The sequence below is a fragment of the Austrofundulus limnaeus genome, unplaced genomic scaffold (assembly GCF_001266775.1).
Source record: "Austrofundulus limnaeus strain Quisiro unplaced genomic scaffold, Austrofundulus_limnaeus-1.0 Scaffold206, whole genome shotgun sequence".
NCBI lineage: Eukaryota > Metazoa > Chordata > Actinopteri > Cyprinodontiformes > Rivulidae > Austrofundulus > Austrofundulus limnaeus.
The window spans coordinates 325425-347998 of record NW_013952608.1 but is presented as its reverse complement, the minus strand read 5'-3'; the positions used below and the strand labels follow the sequence as shown (position 1 = coordinate 347998).

General features: G+C 38.7%; 1 protein-coding gene across 3 annotated transcripts in view; it reads left to right on the top strand.

Moving 5' to 3' along the window:
* Positions 1-20428, top strand: part of ca8 (carbonic anhydrase VIII) — a 24585-nt gene extending 4157 nt beyond the window's left edge. Inside the window, exons 2-10 of one of the 3 annotated variants that reach the window (XR_001311044.1) lie at positions 493-684; positions 883-1007; positions 3388-3483; positions 5670-5732; positions 5803-5851; positions 6300-6412; positions 14351-14546; positions 16990-17066; positions 20311-20428. Coding sequence is in view for 1 of the 3 variants with exons in the window: in XM_014018955.1 (XP_013874409.1) it covers positions 493-684; positions 883-1007; positions 3388-3483; positions 5670-5732; positions 5803-5851; positions 6300-6412; positions 14351-14485 (773 nt within the window). In the remaining 2 variants the exon portion in view is untranslated. Of the gene's footprint in view, positions 1-492; positions 685-882; positions 1008-3387; positions 3484-5669; positions 5733-5802; positions 5852-6299; positions 6413-14350; positions 16704-16989; positions 18393-20310 lie in introns of those variants that run through there. The other 2 variants (XR_001311043.1, XM_014018955.1) reach the window with 2 other exon arrangements.
* The last annotated feature ends 2146 nt before the right edge of the window (positions 20429-22574 follow it).

Sequence of the window (22574 nt, the reverse complement as noted above, 5' to 3'; positions counted from 1 at the left end):
CACACACACACACACACACACACACACACACACACACACACACACTAACTCATTCACAGAGCTCTCACCATGCTGCTCTATGTTCAAATATTCATTTTTCCCCCTAATATGTTAATTTGTAATTTGTTATTTCATGCATAATAGAAAGGTCATCATAATTGTGTGCAGGGGAGCAGGCAGGACTTCCTTCCTCTGTTTCTAAAAATACAACATGGCATCTCCCATAAACTGGTTCCTGCTGGCTTTACCTCTCAATAAGAAAAGGCGGCGACTCGATTAAGCAATGTTATGAATTTAATAATTAGCTAAATCATTCTCATGGAACGAAAACAGTTCTTGCAGCGCCCATGAGGAATGTGGGGATTCTTTTTTCTTTTGCGTTTCCCAGGCAAAGGTTTTGTTTTAACTCACAATACTTTGTGGGATAGTTACCAGACAGCAAAAGCAAAGGATGCAGAACTGTTCCTTCATGTTTGCTCTTTGAACCCACAGGTGTAGAATGGGGACTTCATTTCCCAGCAGCCAACGGCGAGTACCAGTCCCCAATAAATCTGAACTCTAGGGAGGCTCAATATGACCCCTCCCTGCTCGACGTGGGCTTATCACCAAACTACGTGGTGTGTCGAGACTGTGAAGTCATAAACGACGGACACACTGTCTGCATCCTTCTCAAGTCCAAGTCAGGTGACTCCCAGGGGACATGAATGGATATTTAGTTTGAAGTGTTGGTCCTACAAGTTTATTGTTGAAGAATCCACATATCTTCAACTTAACAAAGCAAAATCAAAACTGCTTCACTGCAAACGACCACTTTGTCTCACTTTCACAATCACTTTGTTTTGTGTTTCCTGTGTATTTTTCTTGTGCGGTTTCCTGTGTCAGTGGTTACTGGAGGGCCGCTGCCGAGCGATCATGAGTACGAGCTCCATGAGGTCCGGTTCCACTGGGGCAAAGAGAACCAGAGAGGATCAGAGCACACCGTCAACTTCAAGGCTTTCCCCATGGAGGTACTCAGAGCAAACACAGACGAGGGATGGGGGACGGGGGAAGTCAGGGAGTGCAACCTGCAAAACAAAAACAACCTGGTGCTCAAATGTTTCTGGTACTGATAACAATGTAACTTGTTGAGTCCTTGAACACAAAATGTTTCCTTACTTTTCCTAAGTACCACTTCAAACATCACACACTACGTTCTTTTAAAATCAAACAAACCTTTAAGCAGGAATTTTAAATGCTTCTTCTTCCCTTACACATCTGATTCAATCATTTGGCAAAACTGGTGGCAATCGTTTGATAATATTTTGAGCTATTGATAATGGAATATAAAACGTTTTCTAAAATTTTCACAGTCCCCTTATTTTTGACCCAGTTATTTTCATGGGGCACCAAGTGTAAAATAAAATCTTAAAAATGTCATTAACACATTTTCATTGTTTACATTATTTTCATTGGGTTAGCTAACGAGGATGATGTCCTCATCCTGTCATCTCTAGCTGCCGCTAACGCTGCTGAAGCTGGTATTTAAAATCTAAATTCAAAATGATATAATAGAAAACAATGTGGATGGTACCTGTGGTCCAGCCACTTTGAAGTGCAGCTAATACACAGTCCGTTACTGCAAGTTTGGTGTCTTGTAGGGAAGCATTAGCTGTGTTCAAGCGTTTGCCGTTGCTTTTGTCTCAGGATGATGATGTCATAACATGAGCCGAGCACCAACGGCAAAGGCCGCGTTCCATTCTGAAATATTTAATGCAAACGTCAACGTTCAGTCACAAAGTTGAAGATTTAACTTTTACATTTAGATTTACACATTTAGATTTAGGATTTAATAATTACATTTATTTTTCATCATTTAAATTTAACATTTAGTTAGTGGCGGATCTAGGACTTTTCTGAGTAAGGGGCCATCAAGGGGCCACAATATTCATAGAGGGGCCAAGTCTTTGTTCAACATCCTTGCACAGAAATCATTGGTTTTAGTAAGGTGTATAAATTTAACCGGTCACATATGTTCCAACACTTGTAATGTAATGTAATGTTATTAAAAAAGCTCAAATTCTCCTTATCGATTTTACATGCATTTTTACTGTACACGGATAAAATCTTCTCAAAGCATGTGAGAAAATGAAGCCATTGTTGAAAGATCTTTTCTGCAGGATTGTTCAAGTCTGTTAAAGAAGAGAAAAAGACTTCTTTAAGCTTGATTCATGCTGGACTTCACTGTTTGACTCATCAGTGCCTCTAGTCTTTCGGCGTGGAATTGCACCCACATTCATTGCTCTCAGGCAAAGGACAGATGAGTGACAGCACAGGAGCATATGAAGAATTTCATTGGGTCACCTCAGGGGGTCAATCAGATTTCAGCAGGGGCTAATGCCCCAAGTGGCCCCGTCCCTAGAACCGCCCCTGCATTTAGTGAAAATTAGCAAAATGCAAGAACAGTGAATTAAATAACAATAAAAAGTTTGTGGAAATTTTTTAACACTCAGAAAGGGAGCTAAATAATGAAAATGTGTTAGTAACTTTTTTACATTTTATTTTACACTTGGTGCACCACAGATTTTTGCAGATTGGTGAACATCTGCTTACATTAAAGTCTGGCAAACCCAGTCCACTTACTGACTTTTTGTCTGTTAACCTAAATAGTTGTAAAATGCTCCTCCACCTGTTTCTTATTTGTACCACTTTTATTCACAGCCTTTTGTCTCCTGTATTCCAACATTTTTTGATATTTGCTGCTGCCTTCAAATTAAAAATGACCTAAGTTCCCCCTAAAACCAATAGCATTTTTTAATTTCTTATTTTTTAAAGTGTAACTCACTAACCCTCTCTGTGAAAGCATAAGCCCGCCTCCAGACAAATTTGAAGAATTCCAACAAAGTGGGCGGTGCCATTAAGGGACACAACCAGGTGTGGGGATGAGCGAAGAGGTGTGGGCAACATGTGGGAATGTGACAGCTAGCTTAATTTGACAAGCTAGCATTTCTGAAAATAGGTCTAGTGTGGTCCAGATGTATAAAATGTGCTGAAAGCAGCATTTATTGAAGTTTCACAAATCATAAACTTGGGTTTAAATATTCTGCTGTAAGTGTAGAATAATTCAGCACAGGTTTGACATGTCTGATACTGTAGTCTTTATATTCGAGCATATTAAAGATTCTGATGGTGGTGGTGAAAAATTAGGTGCATTTCAGTTTGTTTCGTGATACGAGGCAGACATCCATGCTTTGTAATTTATTGGGGCGGCAGTAGTTCGGTGATCAGTGCTGCAGTTTTATAATCTTGAGCCTGCATCAAGAAGCACATCCAGTGTAAACAATTTCCTAATGTGCCTACTATCCGTTTACTTCTCAAGTCATGTGTTATGTTGTGGTTTTTTATGTGCAGCTCCATCTGATTCACTGGAACAGCACTTTGTTCAACTCATTAGAGGACGCTCTGGGGAAGAAGAATGGAGTTCTCATCATAGCTCTTTTTGTGCAGGTAAACATCCACTGAATGAGCCAAAGACCAAACTGAGTCATCAAATTAAAGGTTGCTTTGGTGAGTTTTTGTCAGAATTTGAACRTCTTCAAAACCCAGAGTGCAAGCAGGACTCAAAATGATTTAAGAGATGTCTAATACCACTTATGAGAACCTGGGGGAAAAAATACAAGAAACAGATCAAAGCTCAGGGAAGTTCAAGTGAGTGTGAGTATAACCTTAATGCTGAGTCACAGGGACAAATTTTTAAAGACAACACTAACGAACTCTAATAACAAACACCTGTTGAGAAGACAGGTGGGTGGGGCAGGGGCAGAGCTACAGCAGGAGAAATCCACAGAGGAACTGAAATATAAGGGACTCCAGTAAAAATACAAATGTTCTAAAATTATACATCAGTTTTTCAACATAATAATTTGAGAACATGACAAATATGTTGACACAAAAGCAGACATTTGAATAGTTATGGTGAAAATGTATGTTTTTAAAGGGGCAGGCCAACTTACGTAAATGTGAAAACCACTGCAACAGTAAAATAATGTGTTCTAGAGTGTAAATACAAAGTTTCAAGTGTGTTAAAACTTAATTTGAACTTCATTAGATGGTAAAAGGACTGTACTTATATAGCACCACCAGGATACTCATAGTACTTTACAATACAGTCTGTGTCCTCGTTTACCCATTCAAACAGCCTAAACAGTGCTTTAAAACACACTCACTGATGGAACACCAGAGGCAGTGGGGGTTCAGCATCTTGCACAGGGACACTTCAACATGTGGCGGAATTGCAGGGTATCGAACCGCCAACTCTCTCATTAGAGGAATGACTCCCCTAACCACTCTGCTGCACCAACACATTCTCTCTCCCAACTCGTCACATATTGACACTTGGTCAGGCACCATCTGCATCCAGTTTTGACACGTCGGGTAACCCCATCGCATCGGTTATTGATGACATGAGACGGAGGAGGAGGAGCATGTTGCCATATTTTTGAAAAAAGTGGAAAATGTATGACAACTGACCGTCACAGCCCAAATTGAAGTTCTATTAGCCTATGAGCCACATATGAGCCTTATACTATGGGATAAATCTTGTGCCAGCAGAAACTGCATTTGAATTGCTCAGATTGAATCTGTATGTGCATAATTTGAAACTTAATGCATTGGTTTGAAAATGAATTTTACTAAATGGAAACTGAATTTAAAAATTTGTACCTGAATTTGCTTTGAAACTGTATTTTGGTTTATTTAAAATTCAGTTCAACTACTTTCACTTTCAGTTTCATAATTCAATTTCTGTTCCAAAATTCAAATTTTTGTGTCACACATCCTGGTTCTTGAGAAAGCCAGTCAGAGTCACCAAACACAGATCCATGGATTTACATTTCACTTTAAAAACTGTACAAAAATGTGCTTTATTTATTTATTTATTTATTTTGGTTCTGTAAACCCTAATTAAAATTTTTTCCCCTCTTGTCCGAGGAAAATTAGGAAAAAAACAGTGACGATTTTGTTTCTTACATTATGATTTTCAAACCCAAATTCATGACCTGATGAGAAATTTTAAAGCAGCTGCAGTAAAGTATTTTTTTAAATCCGTGACTGACAACATAACTCTGAAATATAAATTGAAAAATGAAATGTCTTCCTGAATCCTCCTTGATTCACACGAGCTTCGTCTCTTTCTCACATTTTAAAACACAGACGTCTTTAGAAGATAACCTAAGTACATAAACTATTTTTGGCATCATAAGCTGCTTCTAGATTAGTTTTACAGTAGTGAAATCTACATGTGTGAACTTCCCTCTTTTCTCAGTAACTTCCAGGAAGAATAACAGACCTGCTGGGAAACCTTTGATTCACAGGAGGACAAACATATCAGAGCAATGACTCAACTCCAGGATGATCTGAATAATATCTGCTGAGGAAAACACTCCCAAACGGTGGCCATTCTTCTCTTTTTTCTTTTGAACCCAAACATTCCTAAACTCCTGAGACCTCATTAATGTTGAACCTCACACGTCCTGTTTTCTGCAGCCTCTGTACTTCCTGCTTTGACCCCGGCGCGATAACAGAACTTCTAAACGTATCTCTGCTGAAAACACGGCTGTAAAAACAGTCAACATGAACAATGATAAGTCTGCACTGAAACCCCAAAATACGCACGTTTGTTTTTTCTCTATCAGATTGGTAAAGAGCATCTGGGTCTGAAGGCTATCACTGAAGTTCTGCAGGACCTGCAGTACAAGGTGAGAAGAGGAGCGTCACTCAGCATCATCTTCACTGTCTGCAATAAATTTACTAATGCATTTCTTTTAGGGGAAGAGCAAGATCATCCCATGTTTCAACCCCAACACACTCCTACCTGGTAAGATCAAAAGGTTATGATTTATTTGTATGCATCATGAACATAAAGCTTCAAACCAAAGCAGTCCTTAAACTTTAATAAAACCTGCAAGAACAAACAGACAGGAGTGACTGAGTGTAAATAAGAAAATAAAAACAGTAAAAGGAATAAAGGGTCATTTATTCATATGTTCTTCTGCTATTTTTTGATGTTTTAACATCCAAGACCAGTGCCGAACCTCTAAATAAAATGCACACGTTGTGCTGCTGTCAAATTATCATTAAGGACGTCGCTTTATTCCCCGTTTTTTTTCCCGTCAACAGGAATAAATAAAATTATCCTCATTTGTGAGAAGAGAAAAGCATTAGTTTGTGTGAGAAGCCAGATTGTTTTTATGATTTTAGTTCAGTACAGTTAGTAAATCCTACTTTTCTATTCTGTTTTTTACTCTGTTAAATTTTGTCTTCAGACCCTCTACTGAGAGACTACTGGGTGTATGATGGATCTCTGACTACGCCACCTTGTAGTGAAAGTGTCACCTGGATTCTCTACCGTTATCCTCTCACCATCTCACAGCTGCAGGTAAAACATACAAGGTGGGGGGTATTGGAAAGCCAGCATTAGAATAAACAAATCATTTCACATCACACAGATTGTGATGCTACAGTACCTGTATGATGTAAAAAAAATATTAAAAGAAAGATACTAGAATGCAGAGGTTTTATTGACAGGTTTTCAGGCTTGTAGGAACACATTGAACTCATTGGTCTGTGATGGTTTTTAGCTTTACACAAATCTTCGGAGATAAGGTTGTGGTTGCCAGCGTACCGGGGCACTGTAGAGGTGTGACGTTTACCAACGATCCTAATCTTTTAAACAGCCTTTTAAAAGCCAAGTAATGGAAGCCAAATCACAAACAACCGAGAGTCATTCTGTCTTCATTCCCACCTTCTACAGCTCACATGTGGTCAGGTTGTGAAGGCAACAGGTCCAGGAGAGGAACCCAGACATCCCTCTCCCTGACCCTGCTGTTTCTAGGGCAGAGAAAATACACAACCCCTCTAAAGAGTTTGGGGTTCAATTCCACCACTATTCAATCACATGTCAACACATCCCTGGGAAAAACACTGAACCCCCTGGCTATGACATGTGTCCTGCTAGTGAATGAATGTGATCTAAAGCACAGATTAGTCTCTTTAGAATGATTTATCCAGTTTTGTTGGGAGGTTGTAGAGTGCTGTATGAATGGATAAATGAGGACACAGATTGTGTTGTAAAGCACTTTGAGTATCCTGGTTGGACAGAAAGGTGCTTTAAAAGTATAGTCTATTTACCACCTCAACTGAGTCATGAGTCCCAGCAGCACGAGCTCCTCACAGATGATGGGGCTCCTCCCTCCTGTCTCTGAGGCTGAGCCTGCCACCATGAAGCTCATTTCAGCTGCTTATTTACAGAACCTTGTTCTTTAGGTCCTGAACCAAACCTCATGTGAAGGTGAAAATGTAGATAGAGCAGTAAATCAAGAACTTTGCCTTTCAACTCAACTCTTTCTTTATCATGGTGGACCGAAGCAATGCCCTCATTACTGATGGGGAAATTGATGAAACAATGAGAGAATGAACCAACAAGTCCAGTCAGTAAATTCAAAGGTTTAACAAGTTTTTTTTTTACTGATAGCTGTCCTGTGTTACTGTGGTTTCATCATCCTGGTTTTTGTGTGATGTAAACCTGCCTGTCAGGTATCAGAGTTCAACTTCAAAGTTTCATTGTTATGTGATGCTTTCAGAAACATTCTTTTTTTTTTACTAAAACAGTGTGTTAAAATGAACAAATGACTTGTGTATACCTTGTATTAACCATATCTCCTTATTTTCTGTGACCCTTCTTGACTTAGCAGTCTTCATGATGAAAGCTGTAATGTCTGACTGAACATGAACTCAGTTTTCTGGCCGCAGTAGACTCCAGCCAGCCTTTACACCCGCAGCCAGTCAGCAAGTCTGTCATCTTGCTTTTGACTGATTTAAACTGTAATCCAACCTTTTCTTGAATCGTTGGCTTTTTTCCAGCAGATTGTTGTAATGGGTGGTGGTGTTAACCTTCTGACATTTATTTATGTCTTTCATCTTGGCTGCTCTCTGGTCCGCTGACCCTTTAAAAGGCTAAAACAAAGACTGAATTCTGCCTGTCCTGCCTCGGGACAAAATTTGAAATATGAGGATAAATCACTTTGGTTTAACGTGGACAAATCCAAAAATACAGAAATATCCTGAGGCGTGTATTTGATTTAGAATATTTTGTGGGTCGTGATGAATGTTAGAGTTTCAAAATAAGAATGCGGAACAAAGCAACAAGAAACAAAAGTAAAAATAAAAGTTTGGAGTAGATTAAAAATATTTTAAAAATATTTTACTACTACTTAAACAGAAAGCTTCAAAAGTAATAATGGAGATTTTATTTTCTGAGCAAATGTTCTGAGCAGTTTACATCTTACCTGTTGTAGAAAGCTCCTGTTGTCCTTTGGTGAATTTTCCCCTGAGGCCTCAGTCATAGTTTTGACCCAAGGGTAGCAGAAGGCTTAAACAACCTCAGTGTGTGGAAATGAAATTGAATTCTGACTGAATTGACGAGCTAATGGCTAGTCCAAGCAGAATTATGTGTTAACTTGTCAGTCCTGTCAGACATGTTACTTCAGACCAAGGCTACGGCAGGTAAGATATTACCTGTTCATAAGTTTTTTTTTCTTTTTTTTAGTTCTAAAGATTTGAGCTGTCCCTTTAGAGGATGTAAACACTCAGCAGGGATAGCTGCAGGATTTAACTTGACCTCTTTAGCTGTTTGTGCTTTAGCCAGACAGAACATCAGAGGTGAGCACTTCCTGTTTGTGGCAAACTTGTGTAATAACAGGTGGCTATCAGTGATGCTGCTCCCCAAGCAACTTATTTAACAGATCTCTGTAACAAGGCTGGCCTGAAGACAGCATGTTTTTAGACTGTGGGAGGAAACCAGAGTACCTGGGGATTCCACAAACACAAGGAGAACATGCAAACTCCACACAGAAAGACCCCCAGGTCTGAACTGGAGATTGAACCCAGGACCGTCCTGTTGTCAGGCAACAGTGCTAACCACCAAACCACTAAGTTGTGTTGCCAACTTCCTCTGTTAAAAGGCTGCTCTTCCTTTTGTGTTGCACCAGTTAAATGACCTGCTTCTTCATGTCTTTCTTGTAGCTTCCACAAACCCTGAAACCTGTCAGTTTGAGTATTCGGACACCTGAGCTGTGTACCTTCAGACTCTTGGAAGTTGCAGAGAAAGATGTGACAAAAAGTTACAAGCAAACTTGTTTAGTCAGGGTGAAGTATTTTATAACAGCATGTCCTGCTTTTGTATAATACACACATTAAATATCCGGCTATTATCGACTTCTTGAAGCATGTGTGTACACCACAACCTTCGCACTGTGACTGTGCAAAAGAGAGGTGATACAAAACTCTCCGTTATCAGATCAAGAAGGGGTTTTTTTTGTTTTGGAAACAATGTGCAGTGGTACAATGTGCAGTGGCTGCAATTTTACATGAAGGGGAAGTCAGATTTTGTATTTTCTCAACTTTAACTCTGACTTTAACATTTTGGCCTGACAATGAAAAAGGCAGAAGCCGTTTTTTCAAATGTGATGAGAAAATACAAGTTGTTTGTCTGACTGCCTGCTCTTTAGGTCAAATGTTCTGCTTGGTAGAACAACAAATCACACACCTTCCTTGTATTTAAGCAGAGATGAAGAACAAATACTTAAGACCCTGTCACACTGTCACGTTTTAGACAGCTTTTGCCAACTCATGAAAATTTAAAAGACATCTACGTTGAAGATGGAATTTATAAAATCAAGTGGAAGCCTCTTTTTGGTGTGTACACATTTGTAGGGGTCACCTCAAGTGAAGAAACAAGATTTTCTGTCTCTAAGCAGGCCTCGGACAGGCCTGACAAGAAGACAGGAACTCTGTCACAAACTGAACTCTATTTAGGCCATGACAGGTCATTCTAACCATGGAAGAGAACCCCTCAGCTCTCTTAATCAGATAATGGACAGAACAATCTCTTCTGTTCGTGATTCATTTGTTGTTTAACTAAGAATGTTTATGCATTTGTTAAATCATGATAATGACTGTCACAGGAAAAGTGGAACCACTTCTTTTCTTTTATTGTGCCTTAAAGATTTATAATGGTATAAAAAAAATCACAGAGAATCTGATTACAATGTTTTCATTGTGTTTTTATGTAAATCCCTGTTTTATTTTACTGTGAACACAGTAATATAATTGTGGATTTTTCCTGAGAAAATCTTTCATTTATTTGGACTGACAGAATGGTTCAAAGCTGATTATAAAACAGAAATGTTAATTAATCATCATGAATGTTTTGCAGTGATTTCTCTTAGAGTCTATCAGAAGAAAGCTGAAAAGAGGTTATCATTGTAGGGATTTTAGGCAGGACAGACCCAGGGCGCAGGCAGGCTCACAAAGGACAACAAAAATTTATTTTAAAGTAACAAAAATGCTGTAAGGACAGCTAAACTTACAGGTATTGTTGATGATAGACACGAGGGGAACAAAGCACGAGGAACCAGGAAAGACACAACAGAACAAAATGATCCGACGACAGACAAAGACAAGACAGGGCTTAAATACTCAGAAAACTAATTGCTAAACAGAACACACCTGGGGAGAAACACGAGGGTGACAATCAAGGAAATGTGAGACAGCTGGGATGAGAAACACAGGGGAAACCTGAAAACACTAGGAAACTAAGAAAATAAACACAGATCATGACAATCATATCATGTCGTTGAACAACCACAGAATTTTAACCTTGGGCTTGCGCCGGCTGGCAAATCTTTATCTGTCGTTCTCTGACTCATCTCTAAGCCTGAGGGTGGAACCAAAGTTCGTCCGTTTCTTTTACTAACCCGGACGGCTTTGAGCAACACACTCTTCTTCCTGATTCTAATCTAGGAAGACAGCTGGGATTCTCTCTGGAGAAACCTCAGTTTGGCTTTAAGTCTGATCCCATGAGCTAATTAGGGAAGACTTCACAGCCAGGGACCCGGCACGCCTGCCGGTGTTTCCAACCCGAGGCCAAGCCTCTAAGTGTGTTTTAAACTCCCGAGGGGAGATTTTATTTTGGAAGGAGGAACCGGATATGGCTTGAATTTTTCTGGCTTGGACTGAAACAGACACAAGTTACCTGGAAAAACACCTGTTCGCCAATGACCGATAAGCGAGCCGACATCAGTTCCCTGACTGATCGGAGGCGAGTCAGCTCCTACCCCGAGGGTGCCTTAAGAAGCCATCATCAGGTAAAAGCTGATGTGTTCGTAGTGACGTGTCATGTGGAACCTGAACTTAGAAAAGACGTGCAGTTCCGGTTGACCCACACTTAGAAAAATTAAAAGTCGTAGTAACATACTAATCTTACGTTCCTCATTTCCTTGTTCTTAATTTGCCAAAACTTAAGCTAAAAGTGCTAGTAAAATTGTTTGGTTGTTAACATCAGAACTGACATTTTACTGTTCTATATAAGTAATCTGAGTTGATGTGAATTGAAATTCGGACGCGGGTTTTATCTCATTTAACTCTGACACTTGTTATAGGAATACCCACAATCAAGTGTAACTTATGATCTGTTCAATTTGTGTAAATAAATGATTGCATAGTCTTTTATGAATCAACTTGAACTCGTTTGAACGTTCACTTATTGTGTCACTTTCACTTCACACAGTCAAAATATTAACAAGTAATGAGAAATACCTTGGTAAAAGTTTCCTCATAACCTTGTGTATGAGAGATGTGGGAGAAGCTCAATTCACCTTAAGCTCACTCTTGCACATTGTAATGCTAACAAATTGATCAAATATGATTTTATTAATAATTTAGACATTAAAAAAAGTCTCAAGTTGGCATGAGTTGTTTAAACGTTATAGTGTGTCATGGCCTTTAAATAGAAATTTTGCTTACATTTTACTGAAGTAGTTATTTTTTTAGAAAACTTTTTACTTCTACTGCTTACATTTTAAAAATGCAAGAATTATTTCATTTCTAAGTAAGTAAGTAAGTAAAGTTTTATTTATATAGCGTCACAGGAACAAATTTTTTGAAGACGACACTAACAAACTCTAATAACAAACACCTGTTGAGAAGACAGGTGGGCGGGGCAGGAGTAGAGTAAAGTAAAGTAAAGTGAAGTAAAGTAAAGTAAAGTAAAGTAAAGTAAAGTAAAGTAAAGTAAAGTTTTACTTATGTAGCGCCTTTCACAGAAATGAATTCACAACGTGCTGTACAATCAGGGGAGGGGGCAGTTAAGAAACACCCATTCAAGAAGACATACAAAGCAAATACTGTATGGGGGAACAGGCAAAACCGGTCATGCAGCAAACACAGTTGTGCTACCTTTAACAGAAAAACTAAAAACCCCACAAGGGAAGATGAGGAAAAAAACAAAACATCATATTATATCAACAATGTGACACACTATGGTGTTTATAAAAAAGACTCTGCATAGAGCACATTTATTAGGCAGAGGAGTAAGTGAGTTTAGGGGGGCGTGTATCTGAAGCCATGATTGTTGTAAGCACTTGTGTGAATATCTGAAGAATGAACCCGAAGAATCCAGTCCCCAAAACTAGCGCAGCCATAGTACAGAATATAGATTTTAAGTGCTCATTCTGTGCGACCTTCAGCTTGCTCCACGAACCAGATCACAGACAGGTGTGTGTGTGTGTGTGGTGTGGGGCAGACCCTTAGTCGATGTCAGCATCCAGGAAGAATTTAGTCCAACAGCTCAAGGCCATTGTAGGTGAGAGACAAATCTGTATTCAGTTGTTTTGGGAACAGAAGAGTCAGGCAGACGATAACAATTTTCCATCTGCTATAATGTCCGCTGGTACAACTCAAGGTGGCGAATCCAATTCAGACAAACAGTGTGGACAAATTCTGCTGAGCCATGCTATCAGCTTCTCCAAGATCAATTCCATCTGGCCAGCTAGTCCAGGGACCACAGCTGGCCTGCAACCCTCAGCAGAACCGCTTGCAGACTGAGTCCAGCTCGCTCAAGTCAAAAGTCTGAGTGCAGATAGAATGGCAATCCTTCATAATGGTCAGGCAGCTAGGAAATGAACAGCCACCGACACTGTTTTGTAGAACACCAGGAGACCACCAAGCAATCTGTAGAATCCAGTGATCGGAATCCAAAAATGTATCCAGAACAGAGCAGAACAGAGGTCCCATCTTTGACGTGTCCTCCCATGGAAGAAAAAACTTTGTTCCAAAAAATTTATTAAGAGACCAGCTAACCAAATCCATAAAAATAAAAATATCCATAATTTATGGTTTCGGATGAGAACGTGGAGAAGGCTCCAAGCAGCAAAGCAGGGAAGACAAGGAAGGGCAGGAGAGAAGGAAAAAGCGTCTTGCTCCTCCGAAGAGCAGAACAAAATATTTCTATTTCACTTCAGTTTGCTTTCATTCTGGCTTGTCATTTTAGGAAAAAAATAAAATAAAATAATTCCAGATACAGTACTGTATATGTGCCTCCGGTTCATATGATCCATCACACCTGCACATGATACACATCATGTCACTCCATCAGGACATAGCAAACATGCAGCCTCATCCTCTTTTCATACAGTGTTTTGAACAAGGTCTTTTGGGAAGTTGTGGTTTTGGTGCACTTTTAAAACCAGTCCTTTTACACTTTTACTTGAGTAAAACGTGGAGTTGATACATCAACTTCTACAAAGGTATTTTTAAACCCTAGTATCTACTTCAACTTTCAACTTCAAAAAATAATAAATATGTCTGACATTTCTGTATTCAAGGCTGTGGGAAGTAGGGGTGTGTAGGGTGGATGTTGACATGTTTTATTTCTTACGATGTATGTGTACTTTTATATTAAGTTGGGGGAGTGGTGGTGCAGAGGTTAGAGAAGGTGAGTCTGTAATCGGCAAGTTGCCGATTCAAATCCACTGAAGGTTACATTAAAAATGTGGGTGGGAAAGTTGATGCTTCCACCAACATTTGCCCTTGAGCAAGGTGGTCAGTAGTAGTGTCAAAAAGGGTATCTGGCTTGAAGACAATTGCCAAATATCTGTGTGAGTCAGTGCATTGTGGCAACCCCCGATGAAGGAAGCAGCTGAAAGAGAAAAAAAAAACGTATTATTACACTCTTTTATTCATAGTATAATCATTATTGACCCAGATCTTTTACCTTTTCTACTTCTTAGCAAACCTCAAATTATGGAAGAAATGGTTTAAACAGTTTTCTCTAAAATTATATATTTTGGAAAATAACTAAATGATTTAATTTCTTTTGTAACCATGAAAACAAACCGAAACAGAAAACTGAAACAGAAAATGGAAGCCTTTTATTCTAACAATGTCAGCATTTGTCCTTCAGAGCTGTGATGATCAACAAGGAAGTGTGAGAAAAAAACAAAGTGTGACCCTCTGAATCTTCTCACTTGTCTTGCAGATCGAGGAGTTTCGGAGGTTACGGTCCCATATCAAAGGGGCGGAGCTTCTCGAAGGGAACGACGGGATGTTGGGGGACAACTTCCGCCCCACCCAGCCGCTCAGTGACCGGACGGTTCGCGCTGCCTTCCAGTGACTTTCACTGAACCTCTGTCATCTCAGACAAACTGTGGCACTTACACATTTAAATATAGAAGGTACGAGTGTTACGGAGAGTTCAGCTCTGTCCACGGCTGCTGCAAATACCTTACCTTAAAAACTGTATCTATGTAGGAATTAATTCTAACCAGAGCTTGTGTCACTCATTGTTCATGTGTTATTCGTTTATTCAGCACATTTTCTCACGAGGGACAACTTTCTAATAGAAGCAGCCACACAGTCCCCGAGGCTTTCAGGTCCTCTGAAATTAAAACAGGCCCTGACAGAGCTAACCCAGTTCACTTACTAATCTGGGATGGGCCTATATAACGCGTTACGGTGAATGAAAGTGGACCAAATTTAACTCAGGAGCACTGCGGCAGGACGGGCTGAACTCAGAGAGGGTGACAAAGGCAGTATACAGAAAACATCAGACATTTTCCAACAGTCCAGCTTTTTTAAAGTCAAGTACACGATAGTGCAAACTGTGCAAATGACCTGGCGAAGACTTTGCTGGAAAAAGTCACATTTGGGGACATTGTTTTACTTGTTTATTGCTGTCATGTTAATCCTATTGGATGGGAGATTCCATTTGAGCAGTACAGAAGTTATGTTTTGCTTCAAAACATCCGAATTACCTTCCACTCATCTCATATTCAAGGTACAGCAACACGAGGGTAACTAAAGGATTTAAGTGGAAAACTAGAAAAGAGGTGAAGTTAGAGGGGCTCTGTGATAACAGGAGGTGGGAATACCAGAGAGGTGGAAAAGAAGGAGGAAAAAGGAGCAAAAAAAAGGAAAGGAACAACAAAGAGGACTATTGTTGGGTGAAAACAGATATTGATGTGATCCCAGCTCAAATCCAGCTGAGGACAGGGCTGATTTTTTTCTAATGTGTCAAATTCTACATATTTTAAAGCACATTTTTACCTCTGTCTTCTGAAGTACACACAAAAAAACTAGAGCTACAGGCTACCAGTGTGAATGTAATAAAAACAAACAGAAGAGACACGCTGAAAGCAACATGTTCCTACATAAAATATCATTCTGAAGCAGCAGAACATAAACGAGAAATAATGTTACGTAAATGCTCACTCACAGCTTAAACACAAAAGGTCATGTTCCTTGTCTTGTTGCTACAGCTGGGCACTGCTAAAAAAATAACTGAGCTCTATGTGATATTTCCTGCACAGAAACAGTGTTTTAGTATATTCCCATAAACACTGAAGTGGCTGGCGAATATGCAGCCAGCAAATTTTGCAGATTGCCTGCTACGTTTTCACTCTGCACCTCCACCAACTGGTGGTATGCCATCATTTTGTGGGGAAAGAACAACATGCATTATGGGAGATGTAGTTTATAGTAAATTCTGGCTTTAAAGGTGCATGAATTTATTTTAAAGGGATCCTTAATTACTTGTAACATCAGATATTATCAGATAAACTGAGAATGTAGAAACGACTCAGCTTGCAGCTGAAAATTTGGATTGGATGGAGGACAACAAAGCTGCTTCACGGATTGGAGAACCTGAGTTTAGCCTGTTAGCTTTTGCGTTAGCGCCATGCTAATACATATTTATGCATACAGTATGCTAACAATATTAGCTTTGGTGCTCATGCACCGGAAAGCCTAGTAAATGTCATCATTTATGTGGTATAATTTGTGGTGTTAATAAAATAACTTCATCCATGTGGCAATATAACTTTTTTGATTTATAAAAACTAAACAGCCTACAGTATTTTTACAGTCTTTGTTTTAGTTCAAGTAAATATTTATCAAATGATATGTAATGTAATAAGTAATCGTGGATCCTTAAGACAATACATCTTTAAAGCTCTCGCAGGTCACAAAAAATGCTGTGGTGGGTCTCATTTGGCCCATGGGCCTTGAGTTTGATGCATGTGAAGTAGATGTTTCACAACCAGAAACTTTTTGTTTTTTTTACTTTTTATTTTAAGTGAAGCTGACAAAGCAAATGTGATTTTATTTTGTGAAAACATGAACAAAGTCAGAAGGTGGACACATTGCAGGAGTTCAAGGTAATCTTAAACAATCATAACTAATAAGTTTTGCAGATAAGTTCCTGACATCATCGGCCTGTCTGCTGTATCTTATTATTGTTGGCATTTCCATCCTGCAAATCCAGATGTGTTGTAATGTTCGACTTGTTTAATTAAAAACATTAAAAACGGGCCTGATTCGGTTATGGACCTCAATGCACGGGTTCAAGAACATTTCCACATATTATTGTCTGTCAGCACACTTTGCTGTACGATCCACAAATGCAGGTTAAAGCTCTATCAAGCAAAGACGAAGCCATAGGTGAACACCATCCTGAAAAGCTGCCGTCTTCTCTTCAAACAAAATGAAAAACACTTTTCTCTGCAAAGAGTCTCACTGTTTCGCATCTCAATGTTGGCTGGATGAGACCTCCACATGGATTCTTTTTAAAATGAGAAATATATTATTTTCTTTCAGTCTGCTCCATGTTTTCTGTTTCAGGAGAGAAGAAAACAGAGGTGAGGAGAGGAAACACGAAGAAGAGAAACTGATGTTTGTGAATCAGCTGCAGACAGAAGGTGGACAAAGACCCTTCACTGCAGACTCTTCTAGTGTGTGTGTGTGTGTGTGTGTGTGTGTGTGTGTGTGTGTGTGTGTGTGTGTGCATGTGTGTGTGTGTGTGTGTGTAGGTGTAGTTGTGGTTATCTTTTTTTGTACTGCTTCACTCTCCCCCTCTTGTTGTTTGTTAGAACATTCTGTTTGTGTGATAAGGATCTGTGTGTGTTTTCTGCAGGCTTTACAATCAACCCACTTAGTCAGCATGAACCTCCCTCCACCACACAACACACACACACACACACACACACACACACACACACACACACACACACACACACACACACACACGACCAACAAAAACACAGTTTTGAACCCTCATATTCCATGTTTTTATTAAGACCTGTTTCAGAAACGTCAGTTCTTTAAACCAACCAACTTTTAAATTTTAAGTAAAAAAAAATCAAAATACTGAAGATTATAAAGTCGGCATATTCTGATGATCCAATCCATGTTTAAAACGATCCAAGAAAAATATCATTAAAATAAAGGTTTGCATCCAAAAACAATCCTCTGCCAGCTAACAATAATATTTTAATGCACCTCTGTTTTTTAATCATTATTTTAAAAAATCCCACAAATGGCTAAAATATTCTACAGACATAAATTTCTGTTTATAATTGTATATTTTTCACATGAAAAGGTGCATTTCAGTTATTTGTAAAGAAAAAAAGTACATTACTTGCTCTCCAGCTTTCCGGGAAGGTTTTAATTTGTAAATTAACACAAGGTTCCAATATTTCTGCATGTGCTGTATTACCTCCAGCAGCCATCACTGTCGCCGTCCATCACATCGCTGAGGACATTTTACTGTTCCTGTTTATTTTTATTTATTTTTTTACAATACGCCAATTCAATCTGTGCAACACTACAGCCAACACATTGCTCAAAGTTTAGAATAGAAGGGAATTAGAAGCACTGCTGTCAGTGTGTGTGTGTGTGTGTGTGTGTGTGTGTGTGTGTGTGTGTGTGTGTGTGTGTGTGTGTGTTTAATGTTTTCCTGTAATGGTACTCTTTGTCAAACTGATCTAATATAATCTGAGAGAATTTATGACTGTTATTATGAAGCAACAATAAAATACAAGACTTACTAAAATCAGAGTGTGTTTTGATAACAACTCACTAACATGGAAGGTGGGCAGTCATGTAACTGTGTTTGTGTGTGTGTAGTTGTCTGTTAGCAAAGTATTTCATGAACCATGTTGAAGGAGACACATGCTTTTAAATCCTTCTTTTCACGTTTAAATCATTCTCTTATGGTTTATATAAAGCTGAACTGTCATGCTTTGGCCTGAATTCCGCCTTATTGTAGCTCCACAAGCCCTTCTTCCCCCCTGTTCTGAGAGAGCAACTCATTTTGATACTGTCTCTTTAAATGCAAATGAGGCACATCACCACGCCCCCTTCCAGGTCTCACTCCCAATGATTATTGTCCACTTCATCCTGATCCGACATTTTTGCAATTTGGAAGCAGAGATGGTATTATCTAACAACACAGAATCTTTTTATTTACAATTTAATTAACACTGAAACATGGATTATTATTGTTGTTTTGTTATTTTAATTATTGGGGGAAGGAGTCTAAAAACACTAAGCCTCATCCTTCAGGCAAACATAAAGTTGATCATGAATATTATGTTTGATTCAAGCCGCTGTCAGCTCAATAAGTCAAACAAAGATTGTGCAAATATTTGAAAGCAGCTTCAGGAGGGTTTATCAGGGTGTGACAGTTTGTCAGGTTCACACTGGTTAGTGTTTACAATTAAAAAAGGTTTAATCTATTTGGACACAAACTTTTAAGCAGGTGATCAAATGTCTTCATCTGTGTTTTACTTTTCATCCAAAGCTTCAAAACAGGATTTGGGAGGTTGGCAGACAGAACAGTGCAGGTTTTTAATGTTTTTCATATACAACCTAAACAACAAAACCCACATAAGTTGAATTTTAGGACAGCATATGTTAAATGTGCTCATGTGTGGAGGAAGAGGTTCAGTTATTAATGAAAATAAAAGTACAGTTTCAAGACATAACAAAAAGATTAAAATTATTCAGCTCAAGTGTACGGAACAACAGAACAGATTCCATGTTAGTGTTTATTCATCAAACTTAAACTAAAACTGGAAAAGCTGTTTGTGGAAAAATTAAAAACATTTTTTACTGTTTCTGCAGCCGAGTGCTTCTGATCAAATGTGTTGATGAACTGATCATCATATGAGCTGCTCTGGCCCATTCAAGTGTGTTTACACCGTGTCAAGGTGGAAGGACGTCAGCAATGGCCTTAATAAAACAATCTGAGAAGGATAAAAGTCATTTCCAAGTCCACCTGTTTACAGTAAGAAAGATTAAAAAACATTTAAAGCTGCAGGTATCTTTTGTAAAAAATTAAACATTTATTAAAACTGTAACTATGCTGTGACWGTAGAATATGAGATAGATCATCTGTGAAAAAAATAAAGCTCCTCTGGCTCCGCCCAGTGGTCCTAYTKCCACTTGCAGAAATGCACCTCTCCTGGTCAGAAACAACCAATAAGAGACAGAAGGATTGTCTTACCAGTGTCAATCATGCACGTACCATTGTTCAATCTCAAGCATGATGAACAGGTWATAGTTCAGTAACCAAGAATAGAGAAAAGTGTTCACAGAAGGCTCCGCTGTGGAGGGAGAGCTGTAGCGCAGCAGAGAAGGGGCTGACCTGTAAGTTGTGCTTGTTCAAATTTTCAGGCYAAGTCCACATTTTCTYTTTTCAAAACTYCCAACTGCRCCATTAAGACAGCTACCTATCTCCCTATAGGAGTCCATGTTGATGCAAATTCACCCCAAGGTCAGACCATGCTAAACTCTAAGAAGTAACAAAAAAATAAGAACAACACCACAAACCCCAGAAGCTTTAGTTGGAAGGCTGAAGGTTAAAGTTCATGGCAGAAAACTAAACAGGTAKGACTTTTTAAAACTGAGTTGGCAACAGAGAACCTCTGCTCTCTGAAAATAAAATGGCAGCAAGTCTTTGGACAAGTGAGACAGGCGCTGAAATGATTACCCATAATGCACCATGTTTAATGAAAACCAGCTTATTAGCACAAACGTGTTATAGCAACATGGTGAAGAAGGAGGCCTGGTGGTTTGTTTTGTAGTTATATGTGTCACATTGTGAAATTTTCTGTATATCAGAGTATCCTAGAATAAAATGTGAGCTCATCTGTCCGACAGCTGAAGTTTGGACCAAACTGGACCATGATGCAACAGGACAACGATCCCAAACACTGCAATTAATCTACAACAGAATGACAGGAAATAAAAAAGAATCAAAGTGCTGCAACAATGCAGTCAAAGTCCAGACCTTGACCTGACTGAAGAGCCACAGTATGTTGGAAGAGCTGTGCAGAAACAAATGTCTCCAAACCTCAATGTGTTGAAGGAACTTGTTAAGAAGAGTGGGACAAAACTGCTCCACAAACACTGCTGATGTCCTAAATAAAACAGCAACTAAGCGTTGTTGCTGCTAAAGGCAGTTTTATAAACTGATGGGTTATAGATCAGCATCTATTTTACCTTTGTTTTTGTTTATTAAAGAATGACAATGTGAAATCTGCTGTTTTTTGTGCACAGTTTAAATTATTTTAAGATTTAATCAAGACTATCCATCCATCCATCCATCCATCCATTTTCTGTACACGCTTCTTCCTTTTCAGGGTCGCGTGGGTCACTGGTGCCCATATCCAGCAGTCACAGATCGAGGGGCGGGGTACACCCTGGACAGGTCGCAAGTCCATCACAGGGCTTAATCAAGACTAGATTATTTCTATTACATGCTGAAATGAAAAACCCTAAAACTGAACAACTTACTTTCTCTGTAATTTTAGTGTTGATACATCTCACATGAAATCCTCTTAATTTACAGGATTCTTTAAACAAGAGGGTAAATTGTTCAAACAATCTTCAAGTACAGCAGTGATGGTTTTGCTGTACAATACAAAAACATATAGTGTATAATATAATATAATATGATGAAACACTTTTTTAGGGTAAGTTATAAAGGATGCGACTGTTTGTCAAATGTGCAACAATACTGCCACCTGCTGGAAGACAGAAGCATCTCACATTAATACAAAGAATCAAATCAGAATCAGAAACACTTTATTGCCATTGTCAGTAAAGGAGTTACAGAGTAGGAATTTACTCTGGTGTGATGGTGCACATAAGCAAGGAATAAAAGAGAACTAAAACTAAGTGGTTGAACCGAGGAAGGACAACAAGTCAGAATACAAAACGAAATAAACTAAAAACCTTGAATTTAATTTAAGGAAATGACTTTTGTTATATCATATGTTCATACAGTTCTTCTACTGTTTTATACATCAAAAAGTGATTTTTGGAACTATAAATAATACAAATTACTAATATTGTATAGAACTGATTTCCATGTCACTTTACTTCCTGTTACTCTTTTATTCATGTGTTTACTCCTGAGTTTGATTTTGTTGATTTTATYATCAGGACTGAAGTTCAGGGGCTATTTCACAAAAAAATATTTTTGGATTTCAGTAATCCTAACTCTATTGAACCTTGATTGTTCAGCCAGGACAATATAAAGTTTGGAAAMTGAAATATTTTTGGTCAGTCATTTAATTAAACACTTGCTACATGTTTATTTTTATCTTGGGTATTTTGTTTTTTTGTTATTGCCACCGTCAAACGAGTCAAACCAACTCAAGATGGCAACCACAGCTCATCCACATTTAGTAACAAGTCTTTTACAGGTATTGATCAACAATTGAGTGTGGTAGCTGAGAGYCATCTTCAACAYATACCCTGCACATTGCACAAGAGCTTTGTCAAAAACTTTGACGTTGGCTTTTAGAGTCGTCACTGTCTGTTAGCAAAATATCTCATGAACCACAAAAACAGAATTCAGTGAAACTCCCAGAAAGCAAACCTTGAAAACACAGCTACAGCTCGTGAACATTTAGAGTCAACACAAATCAAACTGGGGGCCACAGCTAATCCACCTTAGCAAACACAGAAAGCTTCAGAACKAAGTCGGTTTTGCAGATATTGGGCTAAAAGGTGGTGAAGTAGTAGCTGAGAGTCATCCTGTATCTGTTTCCCAGTGTTACTGCATAACATGATTTACAAGGTTGGACCAAAATGGCCATAACTCTGTYTCTTCTCATTATAAGATGATTAAAATTCCACATAAATGGTAGTGAGTGTTCATTTGTTCTTCAAGAAATGTTAGCTGTTACCTGTTAACAACCACMGGMACGCCCACGTTCTGTTTGACACATTTGTTCTTTTTATGGTATTTTATGTCTGAATGTTAAATGTTTTATTTTCCTGGTATTGAAAAATAAGAGTTGCAGAAAACATGACCAGGTCTGATCTAATATCTTTATTGTTTGTTTTGCTTTACTCTTCTTTATTTTTATTTATATTCACATAGTGCGTCTTTACTGTGCCCACTGTGGCATTTA